General features: G+C 35.2%; 1 protein-coding gene across 1 annotated transcript in view; it reads left to right on the forward strand.

The window, feature by feature from the left end:
* LOC140169797 (orexin receptor type 2-like) overlaps positions 1-27,604 on the forward strand; it is a 193,279-nt gene that overhangs the window by 124,031 nt on the left and 41,644 nt on the right. Inside the window, 2 exon segments of the mRNA XM_072193099.1 lie at positions 5,999-6,190; positions 6,192-6,245. Coding sequence (XP_072049200.1) covers positions 5,999-6,190; positions 6,192-6,245 — 246 coding nt within the window.

Below are 27,604 nucleotides of genomic sequence, written 5' to 3' on the forward strand. Positions count from 1 at the left end.
AATTAGAATGTATCCAAGAATATAATTATATCTATATACCAAATTAAGGTAAACCCTTCAAGAACAAAACAGAAGATATTAATTTGTATAAAACAATGTAACAAAATGTTAATGCGCGTATGAGTGCGAAACGTCATCATAACTTGAGGCAATTTACACAACAAAATATTTTTTGTATTTGGTACGATTTTGTAGTTTATATGGTGGAAATAAATGTAAAAATATCTGTGGTAATGCTCAGTAATAATAGGTATCATATTCATCTTTGATAACATCAAAACCAATCTTACTTTCTGTAGGAAATATATTATTAAAGTTAATTCTCAGTTAATTCTCAGCATTTTATCTCTCGTCTAGTTCGCAACAACACGATACCTCAATGCAGAATAATCCTTGTATTTATTATCCTCATAATTGCTGTTCTAGAATTGAAATTGGGGGCAAGGTCTATTATAGTAGCCAAATCCATTCAGGTAATTGAATTTGAAATATCATTTTGATTTTTTTTTCTCTAGGCTACATGGTGATAAGCCATCTTCTTAACAAACCAGATTTGTTTAAATTCCATTTGAGTAGAGATTTGTGAAATGGAATACCGACTTTAATCACGAAGTTGAATCCTTCCTTTAGTACATAATACTTACGATGACAATATAATCACCCAGGGTAACAACCAGCTTTTGTTGTTTTGAGTAAGGCTTCGTCTTTTTTACACATGTGGATTAAGCGTTATCCACACGCAAGTCGTCGCCGACGCGATTTCAAACGAATTTAAAATAATAAGTTGGCAATCTTAGTTTATCTTATACATGTATAACACAAAATGAATGTTTCAAATTAAACGGGAAACCTTATTTGACATCGTATAACGTGTCTGTTTTTAAATCATAACAAAATTATTAACTTTTGGCTAGAGATGATTGGATTTCGAATATCAGTTTGGTTTGTTGCTCTAGGCGTCATATGATAAGCCATCGCTTTCTATATCAAACCAGATTTTTGAGTTTAATTTGAGTACAGATGCAGGAAAAAGAAAATCTAATTTAATCACATATTTGAGACCTTAAATAAGAACACAATACTTAAATATGTGACGTCCTATGTCAAAAATTTTGAGGTTTTTACAAATCTTAAATATTTTGCTCCACAAAGCCGTTTTCCTCAATGAAATCGGACAATATTGAGTTCGTAAGTTATGGTATATAATAAAATTGGAAATTGTGATATCGGCCTCGCTAGTCCGAAAACCAAATCAAGTTCGCTAATCCGAAGGCTCTCTAGTCCGAATATAGAATAAGGGTTAGGGTTAGGGTTAGGCTTAGTGTTAGCGTTAGGGTTAGCGTTAGGGTTAGGGTTAGCGAGCCTTATTCTATATTCGGACTAGAGAATCGTATTTATTGTTCAGACTAGCGAACCTTTGGACTTGAGAACCCGATATTCGGACTGGCGATTCTTTTTTCAGAATTCGGACTTGCAAATGGTAAATTACGTGTTCGGACTAGCGAACATTCGAACTAATGAGCCTTTGGACTGGGGAACCTTCGGTCTAGGGAGTTGTCACCAACCGGGGTAGAATAGGCCGGCCAACTTCGATGGTAAGGAGTAGGTTTGCTTTGCCTTAAGTTTGTAGTGTAAGCTTTACGCTTCTACGTTGTTTCACAGAAATCTCATTTTTGACAAATATTCACTGCCATGATTTAAAATCAGTGATTTCATGACGTCATTCTGATAAGATAAGAAATAACGACGTGATTGTTTCAAGCTAAAGTGGGCGAGCTTATTTGACATCAAATAAATGTGAAATTTCTGTTGCTAGAGAATATTGGTACGTTTAAGAATTTTTTGCACAATTACAAATGTCAAGTTTGCCTGTGACTATCATGCGCTATGTAAATTCCCACGGGCGATGATATATTGATGATCAAATACCTAGGATGCTTATTTTGTCAGTGCAATGTATCTGATGTTGAGAAGAAAGAAAACATTGATTTATTCACATGTTCATGAAGGAACAGTAGAAAATAATCCCATCAAAAAACGCATGCGGGCAGTTCATCCGTATGTATAGTGGTGAAATGTTTCTAATGCTTACGGAAGGTGTGTTGAAGTTTTATTTTAGTATTGTTTATAACATTCTTAGCTGAAATTCTATTAACATTCATGTCAAAAGTTTTGATTGCTATATTTCAATTTAAAGATCTTCTAAATATTTCTGTAGTTTTTTTAGTCATGGTTCACGTATTAATCCGGTTAACGCTGCAGAGTTACGTATGATAAAAAATGCTCAATTGAAGAACCAAAGAAAGGATACACTCAGTGTGGATGTGGAAATCAGACATTGGGGCGCAATTTTGTAGTATTGGTCAGCCGTAATGCGACCGTAGAAATTGAATTAAGAATGTATTTTGTTTTTCTGAATGTAGCTTATTAGTAAAGTCACTAGGAAGTTGTTTTTGCGCATGTACAAATGAACAAATATTTTTTGCCTACTTTTTCAAGATTTTTTATCACTTTTTTAGTTTGTAAAAGAGTCCATTTTAGTTATTCATTGATAAAAAGTTGTACTGTTTTTGACTTATTTTAAGAAGTCGATGCGAATACAAAAAAAATAAACCTTTTAATAAAAAAAATCGAATTAATGAAGAAGGGCATTAGATTAATTTTATTAAGGCTCATTTACTGAAATTTGAATATCCCTAATATATCATGTTATTGCTAACAAAAGAATAAAATACGACTTGCATATAAATGAAAATCTTTTTCCGTATACATTGAAGGTCAAAATGTTCAATAATAATGTTTTTATCCGGAAACATGCATCTTTATACGAAATAATCCAAATATATTTAATGGATGTTAACGGTCACTTACTCAAAGTCAAGTAAACATTTTACTCACCTTATTAGACAAAATAAAGAAAATCCCAATTGTCGTCGAATACCATTATCAAACAAATAATGTATGCACCCTTGAATTTATTATGAGCTATTATACAATATCAATATATGGCTTAAATATAGGTTGGTTTGGCTCAGTCATGTGTCTTGTTGATGATGAAACTGACAAACTCTTCAAAACATCTCTAGACTGTTTTAAAAATTTATTCCACCTGTTGCATTTCTGTTTACGCTGCTTTTCGAGTCGAACCATAACATTAGGGATGACCAATGAACCATCAACTTGATTAGAACACTCTCATAGACATGCAGGGAGCTCAACTGTGCACTGCTTGCACAGACATTTCTAAATTGAGCTCATTCTTTTATTTTTCATAATTTTTCTGTAAAAATTGGGGATGTTAATGCCAATTATGTTTTGTAACTATCCTACAAATTACATCAACATAACTTATTTGGTTTTTCTGTAAGTGTGAATCAAAATTGGTCCATCGCCACAGTGCGCTTAATTGCCAGTGGCCAAGTACAGCACTGCTCAGAATGGCACAAAATATTCAGATCAATAAGATCAGATAAAAACCTTAACCTACTGAGCTGTAATTTGGCAGAGTTGCCGTTATTACCTCCATCATACCCTCTGTAAAAAGATTTAAAAAATGGATAAGTAGATCTCGAGTTAAAAATTAAATCACCAACTTCTCTTTGGAATTTCCATACACCTTTCGAGTCATGTTAAATAGACACCCTTCTGAACATAAATGTGAAGTTTCGTGCTCATTTGATGTATTTTTCACCTGATCTCAACCCCAAACATTTTCTTATATTTATACCATCTACACTGACTTGCTGTACTTTTAAAATACGCGCCTAATCAATAATAAGTCTTTCACTCCATTGTTAAAGTACTGTGCTCCCTGTAGCATTATGGAGTGACCAGGTCCTAGAGTGTGATGGTTTTGTAGCAGCAGGAATTTCTCAACTTTCCTGGTAGCAGATGACAGTGTTCATTCAAGCCTATCAAGGTCAGTTATTAGCCACTTGCTGAAGGGCTGGGCATTATCAGATATCAAAGAGATACATTATGCAGCTGCCAATCACAGTAGAGGTTATACATTTTGTTAAAACCCCAAAAGTGATATCAGGACAAAGCTGTGCATGTTGGTACTTGATTGTTTGGATTCCTGAGTATGTTGAAAATCCCTTGTAGTATTTTTTTATGTGTAGTGTATATTGTTGTGGACTTTTGATTTTGTGCCATTTCGGCCATTTTGGATGATTTTTGACAAATGTTTTCTAAAAGCATGATTTCAGTGCCTCGGTTTGAAGAAATAATTTATGCTATTGACTTGTAAAGTGCCATTTCATAAGAAACCCCTTTGATACTTTCACAATATGCTTGTTTCATGTTTGCGTATATTTTAAAATAAAGAAATATAAAAAGGTAAATATATGCTTATACCAATTTTGCTCCCATTGCTATTTTTGGACTTTGTCATTTTATTTCGTTCTAATGACCGGTCAGAATGGGAAACTTTGAAAATTCATAATTCGAACAGTTTTTGACCGATTTTGACCATTTAACCTCCAAAATACTTCTGCTGATGAGTTCTTTCCAGAAAATAATCTTTTGTAGCAATAGGGGCAACATGAAATTTTGATGGTCATCCCTAATAAAATTGTGACACTGAAAATACACTGAAAACCATTATCAGCGTTACTCTACACCCAACTTGGGTAAAAAGGTCATAACTAAACAAATTGAGTAAACAATTACTCAAATTGAGTAAATAAGACACAACATTGAGCTCAATGTTGGATAATAATTATCTATGAGCTCAATGTTGGGTATTATTTCTTCAATTTGGGTAACTTTTTTAATCATTTTGTTGAGTTGTTACCTTTTTACTCAAGTTGAGTAAAATATCTTTAAGATTGTAGCCATCGCATGGATCGTACATTTCAGTGTGATTAACACTATTTCATTGGGATTAATGATTGACCACTTATTTTCAGAAATGTTTCGGTCCTTTTGATTTCTTTTTTTTTTCATGTTCAAACAAACTTTCTAACATTACTTTAAGTCCTTCATACCTCACTTGACTCCAACTCCAGTTTTTTTTATCTCAATATGTCCAACTTACTGGATATTTTGTAATTCACTCTACTTAATTTGCGCGCATTGCATTTTTGACATTTGAAAAACCCGCCTACAAATTTGTATGTTTTTGATTTGTTAAAGTAAAGGTAAAATGAACAGAGACTACGAGTGTTTGAAATGGCGTGCTTGAGGAAAATATTAGGAGTCACACGTAGAGACAGAATCCGAAATACTAGCATCCGGGAGCGGCCACGTTACTACAAAGAACTGACTACAACTATCATGACCAAAAAACTCAAATATTTTGGTCATGTGAAAAGAATGAACAACACCCGTTATCCAAAAATCCTGCTCGAAGGTCACATAGAAGGCAACAGACCCAGAGGAAGACCAGAAAAAAGTGGCTCGAGGACATCAAGCACTTCTGTTCAGAGACGGAATACCATCAGTAGCAGCGGCAGGACATCTGGCCACCAACAGACAGCTGTGGAGACTCAAACTAGTTGGGAAGCCATCTCCGGGACCTACCTCAGGAGGACGGCTTTAATTCAAGTCAAGTCAAAATGAAATAATGTTTCTTCTCCTTAAACAAGACCAAGGGCAATAAAACTTTGGGTGTCCCATTTTATTTCAATGCCAATGAGGTTAAGAAAAGGTCAGTTGTTACAAATCTACCTTACACAGAGGGCTGACATTCAAATTTTAGATGTCTCTTGGACAAACATTAAAATTGGTTATCGCTATAAAATGTTTCATAAAAACAAAACGGTAAATGCTAATTCCTTGACTTTTTCACACAAGGTCACTGATGGAGATACTATATATAAAATGTTTTAAAACCTAAAAGGTTCAACTCGATTCCTAAATAAAAATGGATTACTTTCTCTATTGCACTTTTTTGACTCACCCTGTACATTGTTAAAGAGGAGTACTTAAAGAAAACGAGCAACAAGCTGTTATAACATAAAAAAACTTACCTTGTTACGTTTTTTATCTGTTTCAGGAAGTGTCAGCATGCGTATCAACATACACACTAACAGCCATTGCCGTGGATCGTTACATGGCAATATGTCATCCGCTGAAGTTTCACGTCAGAGCCTCACGGACTTTGGTTACTATAGTTCTTGTATGGCTGGTGTCATTTATCATAATGATACCACAAGCGATATTCTTGACGATAGAGGAAGATGAGAATTTAAAATGGCCTTGAAATGTTTGACAAACCACTTTGGCTTACCAAGTGCTATGAGGTAAGTTTGATACTGATTAGAGGATGTCTCAAAATAAATGTAACATAAAAAAATCGATTTTATTCTTAAATTTTGACACTGGTTTCATACCAAATTATATAAGCCACACTCTGTGTCTTAGCTTTCACGATATCATCTTAAACAAAGAGGTTTAAATTGCATTTGTTCACAATTTTATATTTTTAACAGCACGTGACGAGTGTGCCTCTGTGTTAAGACTTCTTTCAAATCAATGGCGTAATCCCCAAGACAACTAAAATAAAAACTCTGTACTGTTTAAATATTCAACATTTATCGGTAAAATTGCAAAATTGTTGCGAGAAATTAACCCAATGTATATGAAATTTCACTTAATACAGTAAATCAAGTTACGAAATATTTCAAGTTCTTGCAAGATCAAGATCAAAGGGTAAAATCAAACATGTATAGGGATATAGTGTTCACAATGCATCAATTACTATCAATTACCCGCGGGTAAGGTGGTGGTAAAAACAATTATCACTAAAATGAGGAAAAAGGATGGATCTACGATTAGCTTAGGTCGTTTGGGCGTAAACGAGTATGTGTTTTCATGACTGATACAAAATCTTAGGGGTGGTACAACACCCCACGGTCCAGCGTTCGAAATAGGGCCGGTCAGCCGGCCATTGGCGGGTAACTTTTGGCTTGGCCGGTAACTTTCCTGACTAGTAGTCTAGTTGCCGGCCAGCCTGGCCGGTAACATTTTGAAGCTCAAAGTATTAGTTCTTAAATGTTCAAACACATGATTCATGAATGTATCGTCAATCTGGGTTTTTTTTGTAATTTCTTACCAAGCACGGTATAAAATAAATTTAATTTCGATCCCAAAAAATTCACTTGATTTACGAGATACCCATTTTCAATTAGGCATTTACCTATTTAGGCTGTACGCTTTGGTCAATGGTTCTCTGTAACACTTGGGTTCACGCGTAGAAGTGTAGGCAAGGCAAGTGAACGGGAATCAGAGTAGTCGCGCATTTCTTAAACAGAGCCCGTGTGACATGAGGTCTTTCGAACACGCTGTCCGTAAGGGAAAGTCCCGCGTCTTTATCATTATCATCCGATTCCCGATTAAATCATTCATAAATCATGTCATTGTTGGCTTTTTTAAAACGACCAGATGGGTCATCAGCGGATTCAGCAGTGGCAGGTGGAGGAGAGCCACCCGCACCAGCAGCTAAAAAAGCCAAGAAGACTTCTACTCCCGCTAGTGCTAAGGCTACAGACCCGGCTGCTGTCCCGGGCCGTCCCCACCTCGTAGTTTTAGGGTTCAAACAAAATAGTCTCAAGTTAGAACGTATAGATTGTTTAATATTATGATCTATGAACTGCCAGAGTTCCATATATAGCCGTACATAACGTGATGAACTTAGGAGCATTTTGATAATTTACATACCGCGGTACCAAGAATTCAAAACTGTCCTTAATCCTGAAATATACATGTTTTCTGTTGAAATTTCATCTCACAGAATAGCCCTTAGCCCGTTGCGGTGTTGTAATCACTCACTATTTATTTCGACTGGTAGAATTCAGAATATTGATAGAGAATTTCGCACTTGCGAAACGGGGAATGTCGATGACGAATTCCATTGTGTTTTCATTTGTTAGTTTGGGTTTTGACTCGAACACGTCAAAGGTTTTAATAAATATTGAAGGCTTGAACAACAATTTGGTAGGCTTATACGGCTGCTTATTTTCATGCATTCATTTTAAGAAATAGTGTTAAACTTAATGGTAATACTTAACACAAAAAACTGTATTCATCATTATGCTTTTTTTATCATTATGTTTGTGTACATGTGACGTTTTACAATGCAACATATGTTGTAATACTATGAGCCAACGGCCTGAATCTATTTAATAAAAATGGACTTGAAAACTGAATAACAAGATGGTTTTGATAAGTAGTCTTGTCACACTCAGAAGACAATGTTGCAACTACTGAAAGATAAAAAAAACGGCGGAAATAATGAATATCAAGTAAGAAGACCAGACAAAGTTAATGGAAGCAAACTGACGCAAACAAACAAGACATCAGGCCATTAATACATTGATAACAATCTTCCGCAACAAAATAACAAGTTGAATGACCTTGACAAGTATATCCAAAAGCATTTTTTTCGTCGAGTTGATATAAAAAAAAAAATTACGTTTTGTATTTTATATTTCTTACAACTGAAAAAAGTACTAATGTATCATAACGTAACTTTGGCAGTGGATTCTAATCTAATGTTATTCTATGACGCTTTTTAGATAATGAAATTATGCTATAATATGAAAAATCAGGGTTGGTTATGGAAATGAACAAGCGGGTGCCCGAAAGTCAAATAGAGGAATATCATATCATAAATAATAACATATCGTCACCAGGCCATGTTTCTTAACACAAATGTGTATGAAGTCAAGGAATTATTAACTGAGTGACCTTGGTATCAAACTTATACCTTAAAACGTGATTATAAATGTGTAAGTTCCTGTGACAAATGCAATTTATTAACTTTGCTTCAGGAATTGACGTTATATTGACTCGTATGTTGCAGTTGCTCCGCACATTACGATGTTTAGGATAATAAAGTAGAAATATTACTTTACAAGACTTTTATAAGGCATGTTCATTTCAGGAAAAACTAACACTTTGTGTTACCATATTTGGCACATATGTTGCTTGGGTTAAATTAAAAGGATAAAAAACCACGGGCCCCTCAGTTTTTTCCTCAATCCAAGATGGCGGCCAAAATCCCAAACTTCCTCTAAAATCCTTAATAACCCATGTTTACAGTCTTAGAATGTTATGGAACTATTTTATTCTACCTTCAAATTATATGCAGATATCGTTTAACAAAATGTGCACATCAAAAAATGAATCCGTGTGTCATTATGGTCATAGTATACAACTTCTAATGAACTTCAAAGTCGCTTGTATGTTCATCGAAGCATGATGATCAAAATAGATCTGCAAAAGTGTACTTGATTCCAAAATGGCGGCCAAATTCGCAAACGGGTCAATCCATGCTAATTTATTACTTACCGAGTGTACAACCAACCTCTTGGATGTTGTTCTACGATTGGTCATGGTACCGTTTGAACGGATACAAAAGAAGTGTAATTTTTGCTTCTAAGCACACAATACTGGTCACTGACATTGGCTAAGAAACAATTGAATGTGACCGACAGGAAACTTACGATCATTACCGGAAGAGTCAGTTTATTAATACTGACTTTGGCGAGGACTTTGGCGAGGCTCACCAGGTACGATAATGGATCGGTCAACTCTTGGTCAAATCTAGCAAGGAACTGACCTTAAAACATTTTAAAGGGACAATTTGACTTTTGTCTCCATGTGTATATTATTTTGTTATAATAGTTAGCACAAGCGGTGAATGACAATGATGTGCCTCCATCATTTGACATAATACAAAGGTTGTTCTAATATATTCGTCCCTGTCAAAAAAGACGTCGTCACTGCCGCCTTTATGGTGATATTCAGAACATAGGTCTATCAATAGCTGACAGAACATTAATCAATAACGTGTTTATGTCAACTCTCAGTGTTAATCCATTGGAAAGCCAAAATCTGATGGGTTTTGCCTTAATGGCCTAAATTACAGTGTTGAACTAGCATGTTTTAGTGAAATGATCTAGATCTATTGAAATGTTCTACGTAAAGTCAACGAAAGTTAATTTCGATGTTAGGAACAAGGTGTCACTCTGGTGTTCTGTTGAAAAGAAATATTATACTTTAATTATATTAAGAGTAATTTTTCGCGGTTCTTATTGGCCCTCAATTCATCACAACCATTTCACCTTGTTCACAATACATTTCAATGCGATTAGGGATTAAAGTTGAGGTTAAAGTGGACTTTATCCCAAAGATAAAAGAAGTAAAAAACTACAATAGAGGCAACAGCAACAACCAAGCCGTATGACAGCAAAACGGTAGATATCTCATTTAAGAAAGACCATCACAACATGCTGATTATGGTCAGGGGTTACGGGGGTTAGGGGTAAAGGTTAGGGTTAGGGTAAGGGTAAGGGTAAGGGTTAGAGTTAGGGTTAGGGTTAAGGTTAGGGTTAGCGTTAGTAACCCTTGACTCTAATTATCATATTGTGATGGTTTGTCTTAAATGAGACATTTACCGCAAAAACACTGCTTGTAAGAACAACAAGAGCAAAGACTCCACTGTTCGTGCATGAAATTCAAAGGAATACTTAGAGACTGCAAGCTATAAACGGCCAAAATCCACTCTTGCTAGAATATGATCATCATACATGTAGACGAGTAGCTGCTCTGAATTTGATCAACAAATGATATATAGCTCCAAAAAACATTTTACCGGTTGTCTCCGATGTTTGATTGAGTCACCAACCGTATTGTGCGTAGAGTAAACCACGTAGGAAATGTTTGTTCCTGAAATTCCAGTTCCGATTATATATGCCGTATTACATGTATTAGCATGGAAGAAGAATAGAGCACCAAGTGCGATGGAATTGCAACTCCGTTCGTCGATGTGAGGTCAGCGATCCACAGTGTCATCGACCCTATATCTTCATGGCAGGAATCGCCATGGTAGGTTGAATCCACAGCCACGATTAGCCATTTGGTTCAAACCTTTAGAGCTCTTTAAAACTAATAATTAGTCGAGGGACTTAACTAAGGCTACTCACAAAGCCGGGTAATTGATCTTGGTTGTGCGTGAATAAGCTTGTATACCCCATTGAGGTCAATGGTCATCGACTTTTATACTGCCTACAGTGAGTGCAGCTGTACTACACGCTGTAGTCCATAGGACCAACGCAATATAAAATTGTCAGATTTTGAGTTCAAAGCGCACGGCCAATTTTCAAAGCGCATTCTAGCGACTATCATATCTGTTCAAAACGTATTTTCAAGTGTATGAGACCACATCTGGTTTCTTGAGAAAAATTCATTTGCGGGAGATATTCATCAATTTCTAATCCAGTATTCGAAGATTTTCGTCTGATATCAAAATCGTGCATAGCAATTCACGTGTATCGATCCCGTGTATTCATTTAAGTGTCTCTGCTCCACCAAATAATTATTAGCCAGGCGGTGTCGGTGTGCGATCGTCACGCTTGCAACATATGGACGTAGATGGCAGCAGCATGTTTCTTTAATTAGCATAAGTCTCCACAGCACTGCGCATATATTTTTTTACGTAGCTTTTAGTACTATCGTGGTAGCAGCAGCATTTTTCTTTACTTTTCCAATATGGCGCCGCCCATGAATCAATTTGGTGCCTGTTGGCGACGCCATCGGATGCCATTTAAGCGCAGAGTAATACACAGGGAAAGCCGACGCTGTCGCCACCTTTTTGTATTGCGCTAGTATATGAGTTGCAACGGCCTGGTATTAGATTAAAACAGCTTTACTTCCGAACGAAGCTCCGTTTTAAGTTCCGCACTACGTTTTCGGATTTGACGGAAAATGCTCATTCAATTTGATTCATCATCATCATCATCATCATCATCATCATCATCATCATCATCATCAATATCATCATCATCAATATCATCGTGTTTACAAACCTAAATCCTCAAAACAGGGGTATATATTAACACATCTTCAATATTGCTGGCAGTATACCCCAGATAATTTATGTCCCTCCCCTGACTAATACACTTCGTAGAATATCACGAACGCTCTCATCAATATTTAACGGAGAATAAATGAAAAATAAAATCGAGTCAAGTGTTCACTTTGAAGGTTTAACTTTTATAAATAAAATTTATGAGATATCAATATGCAAAGATGAATTCTTTCAATGGATTAATTACTGCTATTAGAAACAAAATGATTCACTTTTGTTTATTTAATTATTGGTTTGTGTAGAAGTAGATCGACTAGAAAAGGGTCAAAGTTCACTTCGGCATGTATCACCACGTGGTATGAAGAATTATTGTGATCAACCTGGGCATTGGGCTCTTCCATTTAAAATCGGCACTACCCCTGTGGAAGAATTATTGTAAATATCTTCCACTGGGGGAGTGTGAATCCAAAATGGACTGAACCCATTTAGCAGCTCTGTTTAAATGTCATACACCCTCTGAGAGAGATTCATTCTGAATCTTCCACAGAGGGAGGTGAGTTTCAAAAAGAGTTGGTTAACCCTAACCCACCAGGGGCGTTTTGGCGACGGGAAGGGAAAGAAGGAAGGAATAAAGAGAGAAAAGAGAGAAAGAAGTGGGTGGGATTCGAACCCGAGACCCCTCGCATGCCAAGCACAGGATCGGCGACACTTTGCCACGGGGCTTGGGGCTAGCTGGCCAGCGAAACTGTGCCTATATATCACTTAGGGCGATTGTGTCATCACACCACGTGAGATGCACGCACGAACAGCGCATTTATCAAGTAGTATTTTGTAGTACTCTGGCGTGTTAGGGTTAATGTGCTAATTCCATCTGAAATTCATACTCCCCCTGTGGAAAATATTTCCAACATTTTTCAATGGAACGGCCCATTGGGAGGTTTCAGTCATGATCGGTCATAGTTAGTTATTCTGTGATACGAGCACCAAATTTGTCAGATATTGACATATTAGACATGGTATAGAACCACAACCACTGTGAACCGTTAAGGTTATAGAGTACATGTAATAGGATTGATTGTCTCCTGCATAAAGGTATTTCGACACTTTGCTCAACTAATTATGGCTGTGATGTGAAGGGAAAAGTCGAATACCGGTAAATACCGGTTCTTTGATATACGGGCTTATATGAATTTATAAAACACTAATTGTTGTTTTCAGTATAAATGATTAAATAAAATAAAATCTTTAAAAAAATAAATACAAACTTCTACAATTATTTTGCCAAAGGAAAAGCATACTATGGTCCATACAAGGAGTATATAAGACTTAACCACCTAATATAAGTGGAAATACAATGTTCATCTATTTGAATTAAAGGCTGCTGGTTGTAGTTCACAAACCACAACGCACAATCCGCAATGTGCTTGTTCATCGTAAGGACAAACTTCCCCCTTCACACAAAGCAGAGGCAACACGGTCACCATTTTGTCGTTCACCTCAAAGACCACCAAACAGAGGTGCACAAATTTGAAACTGAGTCACACACACACGTGCTAGCCGCACATCATCCATCACAGCCGTTCACAAGTCAGCTATCACTGATCATGTTTGCTTTACAAATCACACTGTCAATTGAACTTATCAAAAGTTGCCAAGGCTGAAAGAATCCATCTGGAGTCGCCGAAAAGGAAAATACACACCAAACAAGGATAGACCGTCAATCACTTAATAGGTTAATAAGTTGTAGGCTTTTTTTGTACTGTAGTCTGCCCCGATTATTAAATTAATGCAAATATACTTTTGTTTATGTCGTTATGATGGGATCAAACTCATTTTATCATCTTTATAGCAGCTTCCAGGCATATCCATTTACCGACAAAAATGCATATCAAGCGTATTATTAATATGAATTTTAATTGATGTGCGCAAGTTGTATTTAAAAGCTTTTCAACTACGATAAGGGTGTGAACGTTTCCTTTACGTGTTAGTTGCTGAAGTATGCCTCGTATTTTGGCAAGCTTAGCAAAATGTTGAACTATATTAGATAAAATTACCTCTAAAGAACCATTAAATGAGAACTAACAAAAACTGAAAATCAATGCTTGTTTCCTCGTACTTGTATAGATTATGACAAATAAAGTTGCCTTCAATTCCAAATAAAAATAACTGATATTGCCTAGCCTTCTAAGAGAGTTATAGTAATAGAAATTCAAAGCGTACATCGGCCGTCGGGTCTCAGAAGTTTGAATTCTAGAACAGCTTCCTGTATTCTTATAATAAGAAATAGTCATATTTGGAACGCGGAATTCCTACTCGGATGACCCACGAGGTATGTTCTCAATTGATCTTTTAGCAACATGATAAAATACTATTACCTAGAAGAATTGGGTCACAAGCACAATCCACAAATTGATTGTAATGCAAAACAGAGCGAAGAATTAGTAAAAAGCAACACTATTAAAAACAATGTCCCATTATTTCAATTAATGTTTTCTCATTCTGATGAAATTGAATATTTGAGTGCGTGGATCTATTGTAGCTGTAGCATAATTTACACTCTATCACGGTTGTCTGAGGTGATCATTTAAAAAAAAAATTCAAACAATATATTATAATTATTAAGTTCATTTCTACCCACAGCTATCACACTAATATTCACATATATATTTTTAGCTATTTTTAACATTTGATTTCTGTATCTGTATCAAATTATTCATCTTTTTCTGCTTTTTTGGTAATTATTATTATATTAACTGTGCATTTGTGCATAAGTTGAGGGCGCTATTTACATATCTTTTAAATTTATATTAGTCAATAAATATGAGTTAATCCTTACATTTCATGATAAAAAGTTTTTGGAAAAATTTCCTTTCCATTTGTTAGTCGTTTCCTGATGTTCTAATACCATTATTCAGGTTTCTACCCCCTTTTAAAGATGCAAACAAGATTTAAGATAAATTGTTGTTCATTATTGTTCATCATTGTTCAACTTTTCTTTAAAACGGCACAGTTTTACATTTCATCAAGCAACCGTGATTGTAATTAGAATAAAAAATCATATAAATGGAACCCTTTGTTTGTAAAAGTAAAAGTACTTTAAGATCTCACGTACCATGTTCTACTTCTTATTTCAAAGAATGCAGGAAAGACAGAAGAAAGGGAATATCAAAGGTCCATACCCATGACGTATATGGTCAGTATTTGGACAATTTGAAGAAGATGCAATGGACTTTCAAGAACTCATGTACACAAAAAGAGCAATGCCACGATAGTTGATATGTGTATACTATATCTTAAGAGGCATTGTAATAGTACTTATAGTTCAGATGCAAGGGTTTTTGAACATTATAGTAACCGTAGTCTACGCCTTTATAGAGCAAATAAAACCTACTTTAAATGGAGGACTAAAGTCCCTTGGACCAAAATAAAAGTTCTTGTAGTTCTATGCCCGGTGCGTCGTAAAACTATAATTTTGGTATAAACATGCAAGGACGGATTATCTCTGTGAAGGTGGTCGTTTCCGTTTCGTGAATTTAGTCTTGGTTACAATATATCCGCGATACGCGGTGACACTGTACATACGTGAGCCACCTTGAAGTAAACATTCTAAACTATTTGATCAAAATATAAAAAATTCTCTTGAAATATTTTTTTGGCAATATAATTGAAGTAAAGGGTGTAGTATTATCTCGTACACCCAAATAACCTGTCCTCGGAAGTAATAACGTTTAAGGGGAAGCTGCACCAGGATTGTTGTGAAGTAGGGGTATTTTAGTCTTTTTATGTTTTTTTCTAAATTAAAAAATCTATAGAATTTGGGCCTTTATTTGCTTTTTATTTGATTCAAATCGGACATTTGGTTCAGAAGTTGCAAGTAATCAAAGGAACAACGTGAGGCGAAAAAAGTCATGAATTGAATTCTGTCCTATACTAATACACGTTATGTATTTCTTATGTATTGTATTGTTTTCAAGGGGCGATATTTAAGGAATTTCCAGCTAAAAATTAGTTTCTGAATAATGTAATATGTTTATTGTCTATAAAGAGTGCTATTAATTAGTATAAATGTTATTGTTGTCAGAAACACGATTTTATAATATTTGATATGCATAATTGCTGCCTAATTAACATATTAAGTGTTTCTAGACTTAAAATGCCATTTTCTGCCAGATGTCGTGTCGCGTCATATTTTACCTTGCGCGTCACTTTTCTTGGTAATGGTATATCTGTTTGAGCTTATTTTTGGCAAGTATGTTGGACATACCTGTATCTAAATATTTATAGAAGGAAATTTTGAAAAACATCTGGTAACCATGGAAACGACCCGTTTTTGTAAATTTTCCGCCAAAATGCGCAAATTTACCAATTTTAATGCACCGTAGCGTAACCGTACAACCTTTTTTTGAAAATTCCCTCTGTAAATTTTTTAATTAGACCTAAATTTGTCAAATAAAACAAATTTCAGAAAAAAAATACCAAAGAACGACTGAGAAAAATGGCGCGCAACGACATCATGTGAAAATCCAACATGGCCGCCGTTACCATGGCAACCGTTATAACGACGATCATTTTTTTGGCTGGAATCGCTAAGTTTGATCAGCACACACATTCTCACCAATTTACAAGTGCACAGGTCAAATACTTTAGAAAATCACTTTTTTCAGTGCAGCTTCCCCTTAAACTTAACTTTTTTACTGCCTCGGATACAATATTTGGTGTGAAGAATACTGCATTACCCTTTATTTCTTAAGTAGGGAGCATTACAAAAATGTCACATGTGTATAATATGTCAAGATGACAGTGTATCTCATTTCTGGTATTTTAATATCAACTCAAACCAAATTTCCTTCAAGCATATAAAACTGATACATGTCTTATTAATCATGAGGCATTTTTGTAACACGTCTAACAAGCAGGAGTACTCTTTAGATTTTTGCAAAGAAACGTCTAATGTCTATGTAAGTTGGTGCCAATGCAACTCTTCTTTTAATTGACGCCAAAACAAGTACAAACAATTCTAGGAATTACATCACAATGACATCATAATTGAGCAACACCTCGAATATTAACAATTTTTAGTTTTTAATTTTCAATAAAATTTGATCACGAATCGGATTTCAAACGAACTTAATTTTTTACGGCATTTATTACTGGAAAAGATGGAAAATCACTATTGTAACCGTTCTATGGGAAGTTTCAAGCCCACAATTTAAAAATGTTCCCCACACCCAACACCCCTATCACCAGATAAGGTATTAATATCAAGTTTGTTTAGCTGAAATGATGGTCGGACGATTACATGGAGCCATTTGGCGATTCGTTTCTAGATAATTTAGTCGATTATATATATTGTGTATCTTTACAGCAATATTCATTGGTATAGTAATGCCTGTCTCATAGTGTACTTTTTGCTATAACAATTGTAATTGTAACACATTCTTGTATTCTTGAATATGCCCTGGAAACCTATATCAATGAGTCTCGTTTTGGTGAAACAACAGGATTCTACAAAGCGCAGTGAGCATTTATGATTTGTCATATTGAATACACGCTTCATATTTTTAGTGCTTCATAGCTGTCCTGCAAAAGTCGGAACCAATTACTGACATTCAGATCAACGTCTTTTAAAAGTAGTAGTGCTTCTTTATATGACCCAAAATGTTCACATTATAACTCATCATAATTGTGAACATTCTTTAGCTACTCTTGTTTTGTCTTGTGGGATGTAATTTTTTCTCATTCCGGTTGCCAAGAAATATTCAGCTAAGTTAATGTGGCATAAGTGTCGTAAAGGGTATCATCATTAAAATATATTTTGAATATTACATTTCTTGGTAACCGCTAAGTGTGTTTTGGAAATACGCGTTAATGTGATCGGAATGTAAGCACGCCTTCACCATTGGTGTTAATACCGTCAATGTCATACCCACGTGACGTGAACTGCAATAAATTTTCGAATGTTCAATTCTGATGTTTGATAAGTACTTCATACTAATACGCTACCACATATTTACGTACGAGGTAGCTGCTGTTATGGAAATGAATGCAATAAAACGGGAACCAATTTTTAGTTTACAAAACGTCATCGGTCAATAAATTCATCAAGAAAATGATTTGAAACCTTGGATTTCCATTTTTCTAAACTCAGTCTCTACCCAGTATAGTTAATTTATCGATATTGATTACATGGCAGAAAACGTTGAAAGACATGCTATAACATAATTCTGAACACGAATCAAAAATTGTAAAAGGTGAATCAACGTTGTATGTCGATATTTATGAAGTATTGTACCCTAGCTGTCCTTCAAACTGCGCTCGTCTACGTTTGGCTAATTATATTGTCAAAAAATTCAACAATAGGGAACTTTACTCTTTAGGCGGGTAAATACATGTAGCACTTGAGATCTTTTCAACTGCATGTGCAACATCAACGGAGCTGCCCACCTAGATGAGAAGAATTTCACTTGTTATTTACCTCTCTGCTTTACATAACTTGCAGAACAGAAAATAAATGCATTATGGACATAACGCCCTTTGCGAAAATTTTGCGCATTCACGGGTCACCCGTATAACCTGTCCCATCGGATAATATGAGTCTATATATAGAGAGAGTAGGCCGACATGATAAATCACTTGGGACGAATTGAGGGAATTAAATACGAACTAGTTCAAGTTAATAGCAGCTTTATTCTATAAACTTCGTCACACTTGACGATAAACAAATAGAACGGGATATAGTAATAGGCCTACATTTAAGTGCATTGTCAAGTATAATGGCTGTAAAATAGATGAAAACTTAATTAATACATTTTGCTAGTATGTCTATTAGTTCTTGGCATTTATTAGTCTAACTTAATTACTTACTAATATGAATTAATTGAATAACAAACAGCTCAATCATCGGAGTTTATCGTATTTCTTAAACACGTGATGTGTTTTTCTGGACTCCTATATTTTTTTCAAAACGCACTATTTCGTTCACACTGCAGTGTTAAGATAATTTAATATTATTCTAGCAACTATATAGACACGTTAGAGTGTACAGTGGCATAGCGTGGCCGGTCCTACCACGGGGCTACAGAAAAAGTAATTTTGCCGACCCCTGCAGGGGTTGACCCAATTATTTCTCAGCCGGGTTGGGGGTTGTTGGGGGGGGGGGGTGTAGGAGCAACATTTTTTTCTCAGCATTTTTTATTATTAACGTGTTAGTGGTGTTATACCCCATTCCTCCAACGGTAGCCCTGCTGGCGAGTAAAAAGGTATAGTTTCATTAGTTTCACAACAATATTTAACCTTTTCAATAATGTTTAGCCCTTTTTCATAAATAATTCTTATTGCCGCCCCTTCATCCCCGCCCTTTTAAATTCTTTAATAACTCTTCTGATCGCCCCTTTATCTTCCGCCGCTCCCTTTTTTGACCTTTCGTATTGAAGATATACATCACAGGTCCCACTAAAGTACATGAGAAGTTTAAAGGAGAAGCAATTGTCTGTTTATCAATATATTTCTATTCAGATTTCAATAAAAAAAAATTGAATGAAAAAGCTATTTCATTTTAATAATACTGATCATAATGCTAATAAATGTTGTAATTAAATAAATAACTTACTAATTTAGAATTCGTAAGTGCATTAGCCATTCTTGCATTGAACGCAACTGCAGGAATGGCTGATAAGTGGCACTTACATCAGTGTCGCAGCAAATCTGCTCGTCTTCGACAATTTTGAAATTAGAGAATAAAGGTATTGTTCTTAACCACAGGAGTGCATCTACCGTCTCATATAACACGGGCGACATCATTATTTTATGTCGCCTCGTTGTTTTACGCCAAAAATAATGATGTCACCCGTGTTATATGAGACGATAGATGCACGACAGCGGCTAAAAACAATACCTTTATTCTCATTCTTAAACACTTCAATTCAAATAAAAATATCATAAGTATTACAAATTTTAATCAAATTAAATCCTACATTTTGCAAGGAATTATACCTAGGGCTTAAAATCGATCAGTCCCGTTGTTGCTATGCGCCTCCGATTGGTTCAAATAGCGAGTACGCGTATCCCGTCGATGCACACGCGCTGACCCGTGTGATATCGTGTCATATCAAACGGGTAAGAACCAATAAGATTGCAGGAGCATTCTCAAGTGTTTAAGAATATAATTTGAATACCAGATAAGTAAGACTTAATTACGATGTGCTGACACATACCTATGAGCAGTGAACCATTATTGTTTCTACCGTAACATGAGAATCAATCACCTTTATGGTTTCTTTGCAAAGCAGCTCAGATAGTGAATTTGTGTCAATTAAAAGTCACATTATTGAAATATTGATACTTTTAATGTCGTTGTTTCCTTATTTTTAGCTTAGATTTGATCTTCGCAGTGATGTGAATACGAATACAGATACAAATAACATGAAAGTATCTCTATATGGGTTTGGTGTAGTTCTTCTTTTTCTTCTTCTTCTCCTTCTTCTACTCCTTCTTCTTCGTCTTCTTCTTCTCATCCTTCTCCTTCTCCTTCTTCTACTTCCTCTTCTTCTTCTGCTTCTTCTTCTTCTTCTTCCCCCGCATGAAGAGGTGTCACAAATATCACTCAAAGAACTCAAAGAACTATTTATAAAACGTGTTCATTCCTCGATGATGTTGAATATCAGCAATATCTTATTCATTTACACTAATCAAATTCTTTTTGAGTTCTTATTAAGATAACGTGTGGCACATTGCGGTTAAGGCTCATTTAGATGAGTGACTTAGCTCCCAGCCAATCAGGGATAATCTAACACTGCCACTGTCAGTTCTACTTTGGTCAGATCATAAGCGGTGGTGGTCAGATGTCTAGACTGGTGACTAGTGAATCTTTTCAGGACTTCTTCTTCTGTTCAAACATTTCCCGAGTTCACCTCAATCAAACAAATCACTAATGAAATTTACATCTCAGAATAAATCTATATCGAAAACGATGATAATATACTGGATAAAACCTATTAACGTAATCCAATCGGGCTCGGTCTATTTGGACAATCAATTTACTACATATCTTTGGAAGTATTTCAGAATAGTATCTTATTTTTCACCCGTCAGTTCTATACCACTTATACTAAAATGCAGCAAACCTTTGACTAGCGCGTATTGTAAGGATACATCACGTATTTACTGCGTTGCACGCACTTGTCTCTGATTGGCTGCTAAGGCGATATGTTGTTGCTGAGTGGAAATTTATGAATGAACTGTGCGCCGTACGCGTTTTAGCGCCGAATTTGCAACATCACGGTAGTCGCGCTCGTCAAAGGTTTGCTGCATTTGACTATAACATTAATGCGTATAAATGACATTTACTAAAATAAAACACAAGTAATTGCATACTGAAATCCATTTTAGTTCAGAAATGTTCAGTAATGAAATACATTTGTCTGCAACATATTTTATCTTGGAATATAAATAGTATCATATGGTATCATAACTCTGCAACCAAATATTCAAGAGACTTGGGGATTCAACATCAGTATGTTAGAAATCGTAGTAACTCAATTTTGCGACTTTGGCCTGGGTGGATCAGATCGGGCACATATTGTTGAAATTTTTGATACTTAAGCTCTATTTTACTGAATTCGGCTCGATCAAATAGGGCTTATTTAATACCCTTACATCGCAAGGTATCCATTTCGATTAAATACTAATCTAAATAACACCAACCCTCTTACCCAATTAAATTGAGTTCGGTTCACTGAGAGAATCAATTTACACTTCTTATGCAGTGTTTCAGGGCCTACTTTTTTTCACCTGTTCTTTTATATCGCCTGACATTGCTAATAATTATTTTAGTGACATCCATTGATACGAGGCATTTGTCAATTAATTCAATATTAGAATCTACTGCAAATTACTTCTCTTTTTGTAATTCCCCTTATATTTATATTATTTCTTGTATAGCCTTATAGCCTGATATACATGTAGGATGTTGATTTTTCTCCTGTGGGAATTGCGTACACTGTGTGCCACACTTTATAACACACAATTTATGTTGTAAAGAGGGCTGAAACTACAGCACTTTTGTAAACGTATATAATTCATTAACAACAATAAATCAAAGTTTTCAAACTATATGATTTGTAGAATGAACTTTCAATAATATATTGATTTAGATAACGATTTTTGGCGGCTTCGACCAACAATACCTCGTCTACCCATAAAATGCAATATTTCATTTAGAGGAGCAACTTAAAATCACTTTAGACTTATTTGTGCGCTATACCCTGTTACTCTTGAATCCATACATGCCCTAGGCAAACTATTTAGACACCATTGATTCTTATCAAGCCTCCTTTCCACATACGCTCGTATTATTTGCATGCGTAATAACTGGGGCATTTTGTCCTTGTCATAAAGTCGACCCATTTCCCATTATGTTCTGTATTTTCACAGCCAGCGGTTGCAAACGTGTAGTATGAATTGGTTGCAGACGAATCAATCATACATCTTCCAAGGTGAAGAAAACCCTTTGATTTTGATTTCAATGACAAAAATACTATAATACCCAAACATGTCAGAAGAGTATACTAAAATTATATTTTTAGATCCTACGCTAGGAATAAGAACACTTTTTAGCATTCTGTATTCTAAACATTAACACGCGTGTTTTTAGACGGACGACACGTCTGGGAGATGCGCAACATCTAAGAATACTGGCGTCATTAAAATAAATACATTATTCCTGACATTATCCCAATTCCTTAAAGACAGATTCTCTCCTTTGCTATCAATATGTAATGAAAATGCTATCTAAAACCGGATTATCTGACCAAACAACTACATTCTCGTAATGTGAATACAGGTCAGACATGTCAGACACTACTTGTTGAAAGGAAGTATTTTAGTACCTGGTTGCTACGTTACAGGCCCTCCTAATCATCTTACTAATTTATTTCTGACAAACATACTGCAGTTACTGTCCGTTTTCCTATACACAATACACAGTGCTCTCACCATTGACGCGTGACCTCTACAAATGATGCATGTTGGAAGAATGGACACTTGCCTAGTTAACATCACTCCAAAACTTCTAGCAAATATATTTCTCTAACATGACCTAAAATTACAGCTAGGTTAGATGTTCAGAAATGGTCGCACTTTTGTAAAATATGAGTGAGGGCAAGGCATAGCTAGCCAACTCCCCGTGTTAATTGAATGGAGATTTGACCGAAAATATTGGTATCGGACCGCTCGCTTCTGAAGGATGCCACAAAAAAACGGTAAAAGCTACATTTAAACTATTCTAAATAGGTTCTAGAAAATATAGTTTTGTAACATGTCCTAAATTTGTAGCTAATTTAGATGTTTGGAGAGGGTCGCACTTTTGTGTTTTAGGAAGGATATGTAAACGACAGATAACACCAAAAATATGAAGAAATTATTTCCAAACCGTGTTAAGTCAACAATCATTATGTTGCTCATTTTAAAGAATGCTGGTTAACAAAAAGCAGGTCTTTGTCTCATTTCGTGAACAAAGGTAACATACCATTGTTTCCTTTCGTTTCCTTTATAATCGGTAACCCAACTGAAGCTATAATACCAGCTTTATTGCGATGTCGCACATTGAAAACAGACACTTGTGCACAACCAGAGAAGATCTGATTTAATCAGTTGAGCTGCTTCAATGAGTGTTATCTTGGTTTAATAGCTTTTAATGGGGTTTAAGTCCTGCAAAGGTCAAGATGAATTCTACTGTAGACATGACTGCATCATGATAAATAGGTTAATAATAAACTGAATATCATATATGCCCAATAGCCGCTCTGCAAGCTCCATCAGAATGTTTGGTTTTCTATGATTTCAAACGTTCGTAACTCTAGTATCCAGCAATTTTGCATTTAGAAAACTCTAAACTCTTGCAATTATTATGACACCATATTTTAAACCTACAGAAATAATAAATAAACTACGGTAAAACAGTTTGGTATGTTACTCACAATTCAATTGCAACACTAAACAGATCTCATAATATAATAATAATAGACTATCCAAATTATATACAACGCCAATGAAGCTAGTTGAAAAAGACGCAAAACAAAATGATAAGTAATGTAAGGTACAAATTCAAAAGTTTCATAAGTGATGAAATGTACAGATTCAAAAGTTTTAATTTTCTCTTCTCAAGACAACTAAGCCTTACACAAAAAGTGTTATATGCGTACGTGGTACAATGTGGACAATGGGGTCTGCTATACGGATAAACGTTGACCGAAGCGAAAATTGCAATTTTTGAACTTGTACCATCCATTCCATCCCTCTGCGTTTCTCCGTCATTTGCGGATATCTTAAATGATAGAAAACACACCTGTGCACATTATAGCCACTTGTGCTGTAAGGTATGATTCATAAACAAATTGCTGCCTTATACTGATTGTGCAGACTATAATGCTCCATGTATGAATCACTGTAAGGTATGATTCATAAACAAATTGCTGCCTTATACTTATTGTGCAGACTATAATGCTCCATGTATGAATCACTGTAAGGTATGATTCATAAACAAATTGCTGCCTTATACTTATTGTGCAGACTATAATGCTCCATGTATGAATCACTGTAAGGTATGATTCATAAACAAATTGCTGCCTTATACTTATTGTGCAGACTATCATGCTCCATGTATGAATCACTGTAAGGTATGATTCATAAACAAATTGCTGCCTTATACTTATTGTGCAGACTATAATGCTCCATGTATGAATCACTGTAAGGTATGATTCATAAACAAATTGCTGCCTTATACTTATTGTGCAGACTATAATGCTCCATGTATGAATCACTGTAAGGTATGATTCATAAACAAATTGCTGCCTTATACTTATTGTGCAGACTATCATGCTCCATGTATGAATCACTGTAAGGTATGATTCATAAACAAATTGCTGCCTTATACTTATTGTGCAGACTATAATGCTCCATGTATGAATCACTGTAAGGTATGATTCATAAACAAATTGCTGCCTTATACTTATTGTGCAGACTATCATGCTCCATGTATGAATCACTGTAAGGTATGATTCATAAACAAATTGCTGCCTTATACTTATTGTGCAGACTATAATGCTCCATGTATGAATCACTGTAAGGTATGATTCATAAACAAATTGCTGCCTTATACTTATTGTGCAGACTATCATGCTCCATGTATGAATCACTGTAAGGTATGATTCATAAACAAATTGCTGCCTTATACTTATTGTGCAGACTATAATGCTCCATGTATGAATCACTGTATGGTATGATTCATAAACAAATTGCTGCCTTATACTTATTGTGCAGACTATCATGCTCCATGTATGAATCACTGTAAGGTATGATTCATAAACAAATTGCTGCCTTATACTTATTGTGCAGACTATCATGCTCCATGTATGAATCACTGTAAGGTATGATTCATAAACAAATTGCTGCCTTATACTTATTGTGCAGACTGTTATGTTCCATGTATATGCATCACGATCAAATAACCAGGCAATGCATTGTGTATGTTTTATGGGTATTAAATATAAACGTAGAATGTCATCATTAATAGACCTGCTTTTTTAAATGAAGGGAAGCATAGCATTACTTATAAGATATACGTAACATAACTATCTACTTTGTCAAATTTGGTTGTTAGTGGCTTTCGATGTCGAATAAAAAGTCAATTATTTTATATTGACGTTTGTTAATCCACATTCAGTGCTGCATAATGTAAATCAAAATAAAGAATCATTGACAAATTGCATCATATCTAAATTCAAACATTTTGTAGTGTTTTTAAAATCTTTCAAAGTAAAAGTTTCAACTCGAGCAATATGTGTAAATGGTTTACCCAACTTTGGTTAAAACGAGAGTTTTAGATCATTTTGGAAGCGGCATTGTGAAGGAGGCACGGCTCATACTTGATGGCTTGTCATTTTAATTCCGAAATTGATCACAGTGAATGAAGCCTTCCTTAATGCTACACGTCACGCTTGCATTCAATCAAATCAATAGCTAGAAGAACAGTAATATCAAATATAATATCACCTATAAAATCATCCGAGTGAAAGTGTATCCGTGTCATACACGGCTTTTACACAGTGAAATCTTCTGACACTAAATGCTATGTGGAATTTGAATTGTGCACCCCGGGGTCTAGGATTACGTGTTAGGGGTTGGGATGAATTGTTTATTTTGTACATGTTTATTCATTCTAGACAAATCAAGATATTTTAAAAACTCATGTATGTGACGAAATCATGACTGTGCTGATTTAGATGCTTAAATAGGTCAGATACTGACAGCAAATCTAATTGACAGCTAATGTACTTTGTTATGTAAGGCCAAGTAAAAATAAAAATATGTTTCTCGTCCGAGTTTTTAAAAATGAGGAGGATGAGGGGCTTTTTATTTTCTATTTTTTTATTGGAAAACAATGCTAAATACCTGTATTTGGCACCATATTTTGGGTATTTGACATACAGATTGATATCTTAGAAAAAGGAGGAGGCCCTTTTTATTTTATTGTTTTGAGAGGTATGCCCCTCCAGTGGTCACAAAACTCTTCTTAAATGATGTATTATGCATTTACAAAGCTGTAAAAAAAGTTTCAACTTCTGAAACATCTTTTTCAACAAGTTATAACTGAAAGTTTATAAAATAAAAAGAAATTTCAAAAATCTTCAAAAAAGGAGGAGGGCGCGGACGAGAAACATGTATTTTTTTACTCGGCCTAACCAAACCTGTTTGTCTAAAAACAGTTTACTTTCCTATTTTTTTTTTTTTTTTTGCTTTGCTACTTGCGATAGGTTACCATGATCATTATGATCCTATCCTTACCAGAAATATCCTCCTTTTTTAAGTTTATCAACTATTTTAAACTGTTGCGATTTGGTCGTTCACAGCATCTTGCGAATAGTAGGGAGCTTTGGCAAAAATTGCATTGATCATATTATAGCGAGCATGTATAAAAATTCAAATATCACAGATATACTTTTGTAGGTCCTGTGGTTCTTGAGTTATGTTGTAAAGAGGGCTGAATCAACAACATTTTTGTAAAACGTACATAACTCATTAAAAACAATAAATCAAGCAAGTTTGCAAAGTATATGATTTGTAGAATGAACTTTTGCAAAGCATAAAAGTGTTATTCTTCAATAATATATTGATTTAGATAATGAGAATCGATTTTTTTTGCCTGCTTCGACCAACAATACCGCGTCTACCCTTAACTCCATATCAATTTCATACGGAATGACCTTGGAATATATTGAGTATTATCCTAAATCCGTGCGCCACAGTTAAAGTCGCAAGTTTTCGTATTCAAATGTAGGTCACTGACCGGTGTTAGGAGAAATGATTATGCTGATTATGATCGTTATTGCCAAGGGACAATAAAACACAAAGCGGTCAATACTTTCGCTTCAAGATTCTTTCCAATTGTAATTGTAGTCAATGCTTGTAGTCGTCAAAATATGCCCTATTTAACATCTTTAACCAAATTCTAACACGATGACTCAAGAATGATCTTACTTATACTCTACTTCAAGGACGCTATGGGCATGACAACAACGCCTTGTTTATTTTCCATTACAGATTTCACTTCTTGTAAAGGCTCAACTTTGTTCTTCATCTATATTCTTATTTGCGTTGAATTTGGTCTAAAGGGAACTAGTGTGGCATTGTCTGCTAAGATTTAGCAATTTATCTTTTTATTTCTCAGAACTCTTCTTTAACCTCACGTGGAATTTTCATCCTTCAAATGTCCGTCTGTCTTAGCAAGGGAGG

The sequence above is a fragment of the Amphiura filiformis genome, chromosome 14, assembly GCF_039555335.1.
Source record: "Amphiura filiformis chromosome 14, Afil_fr2py, whole genome shotgun sequence".
NCBI classification, from domain to species: domain Eukaryota; kingdom Metazoa; phylum Echinodermata; class Ophiuroidea; order Amphilepidida; family Amphiuridae; genus Amphiura; species Amphiura filiformis.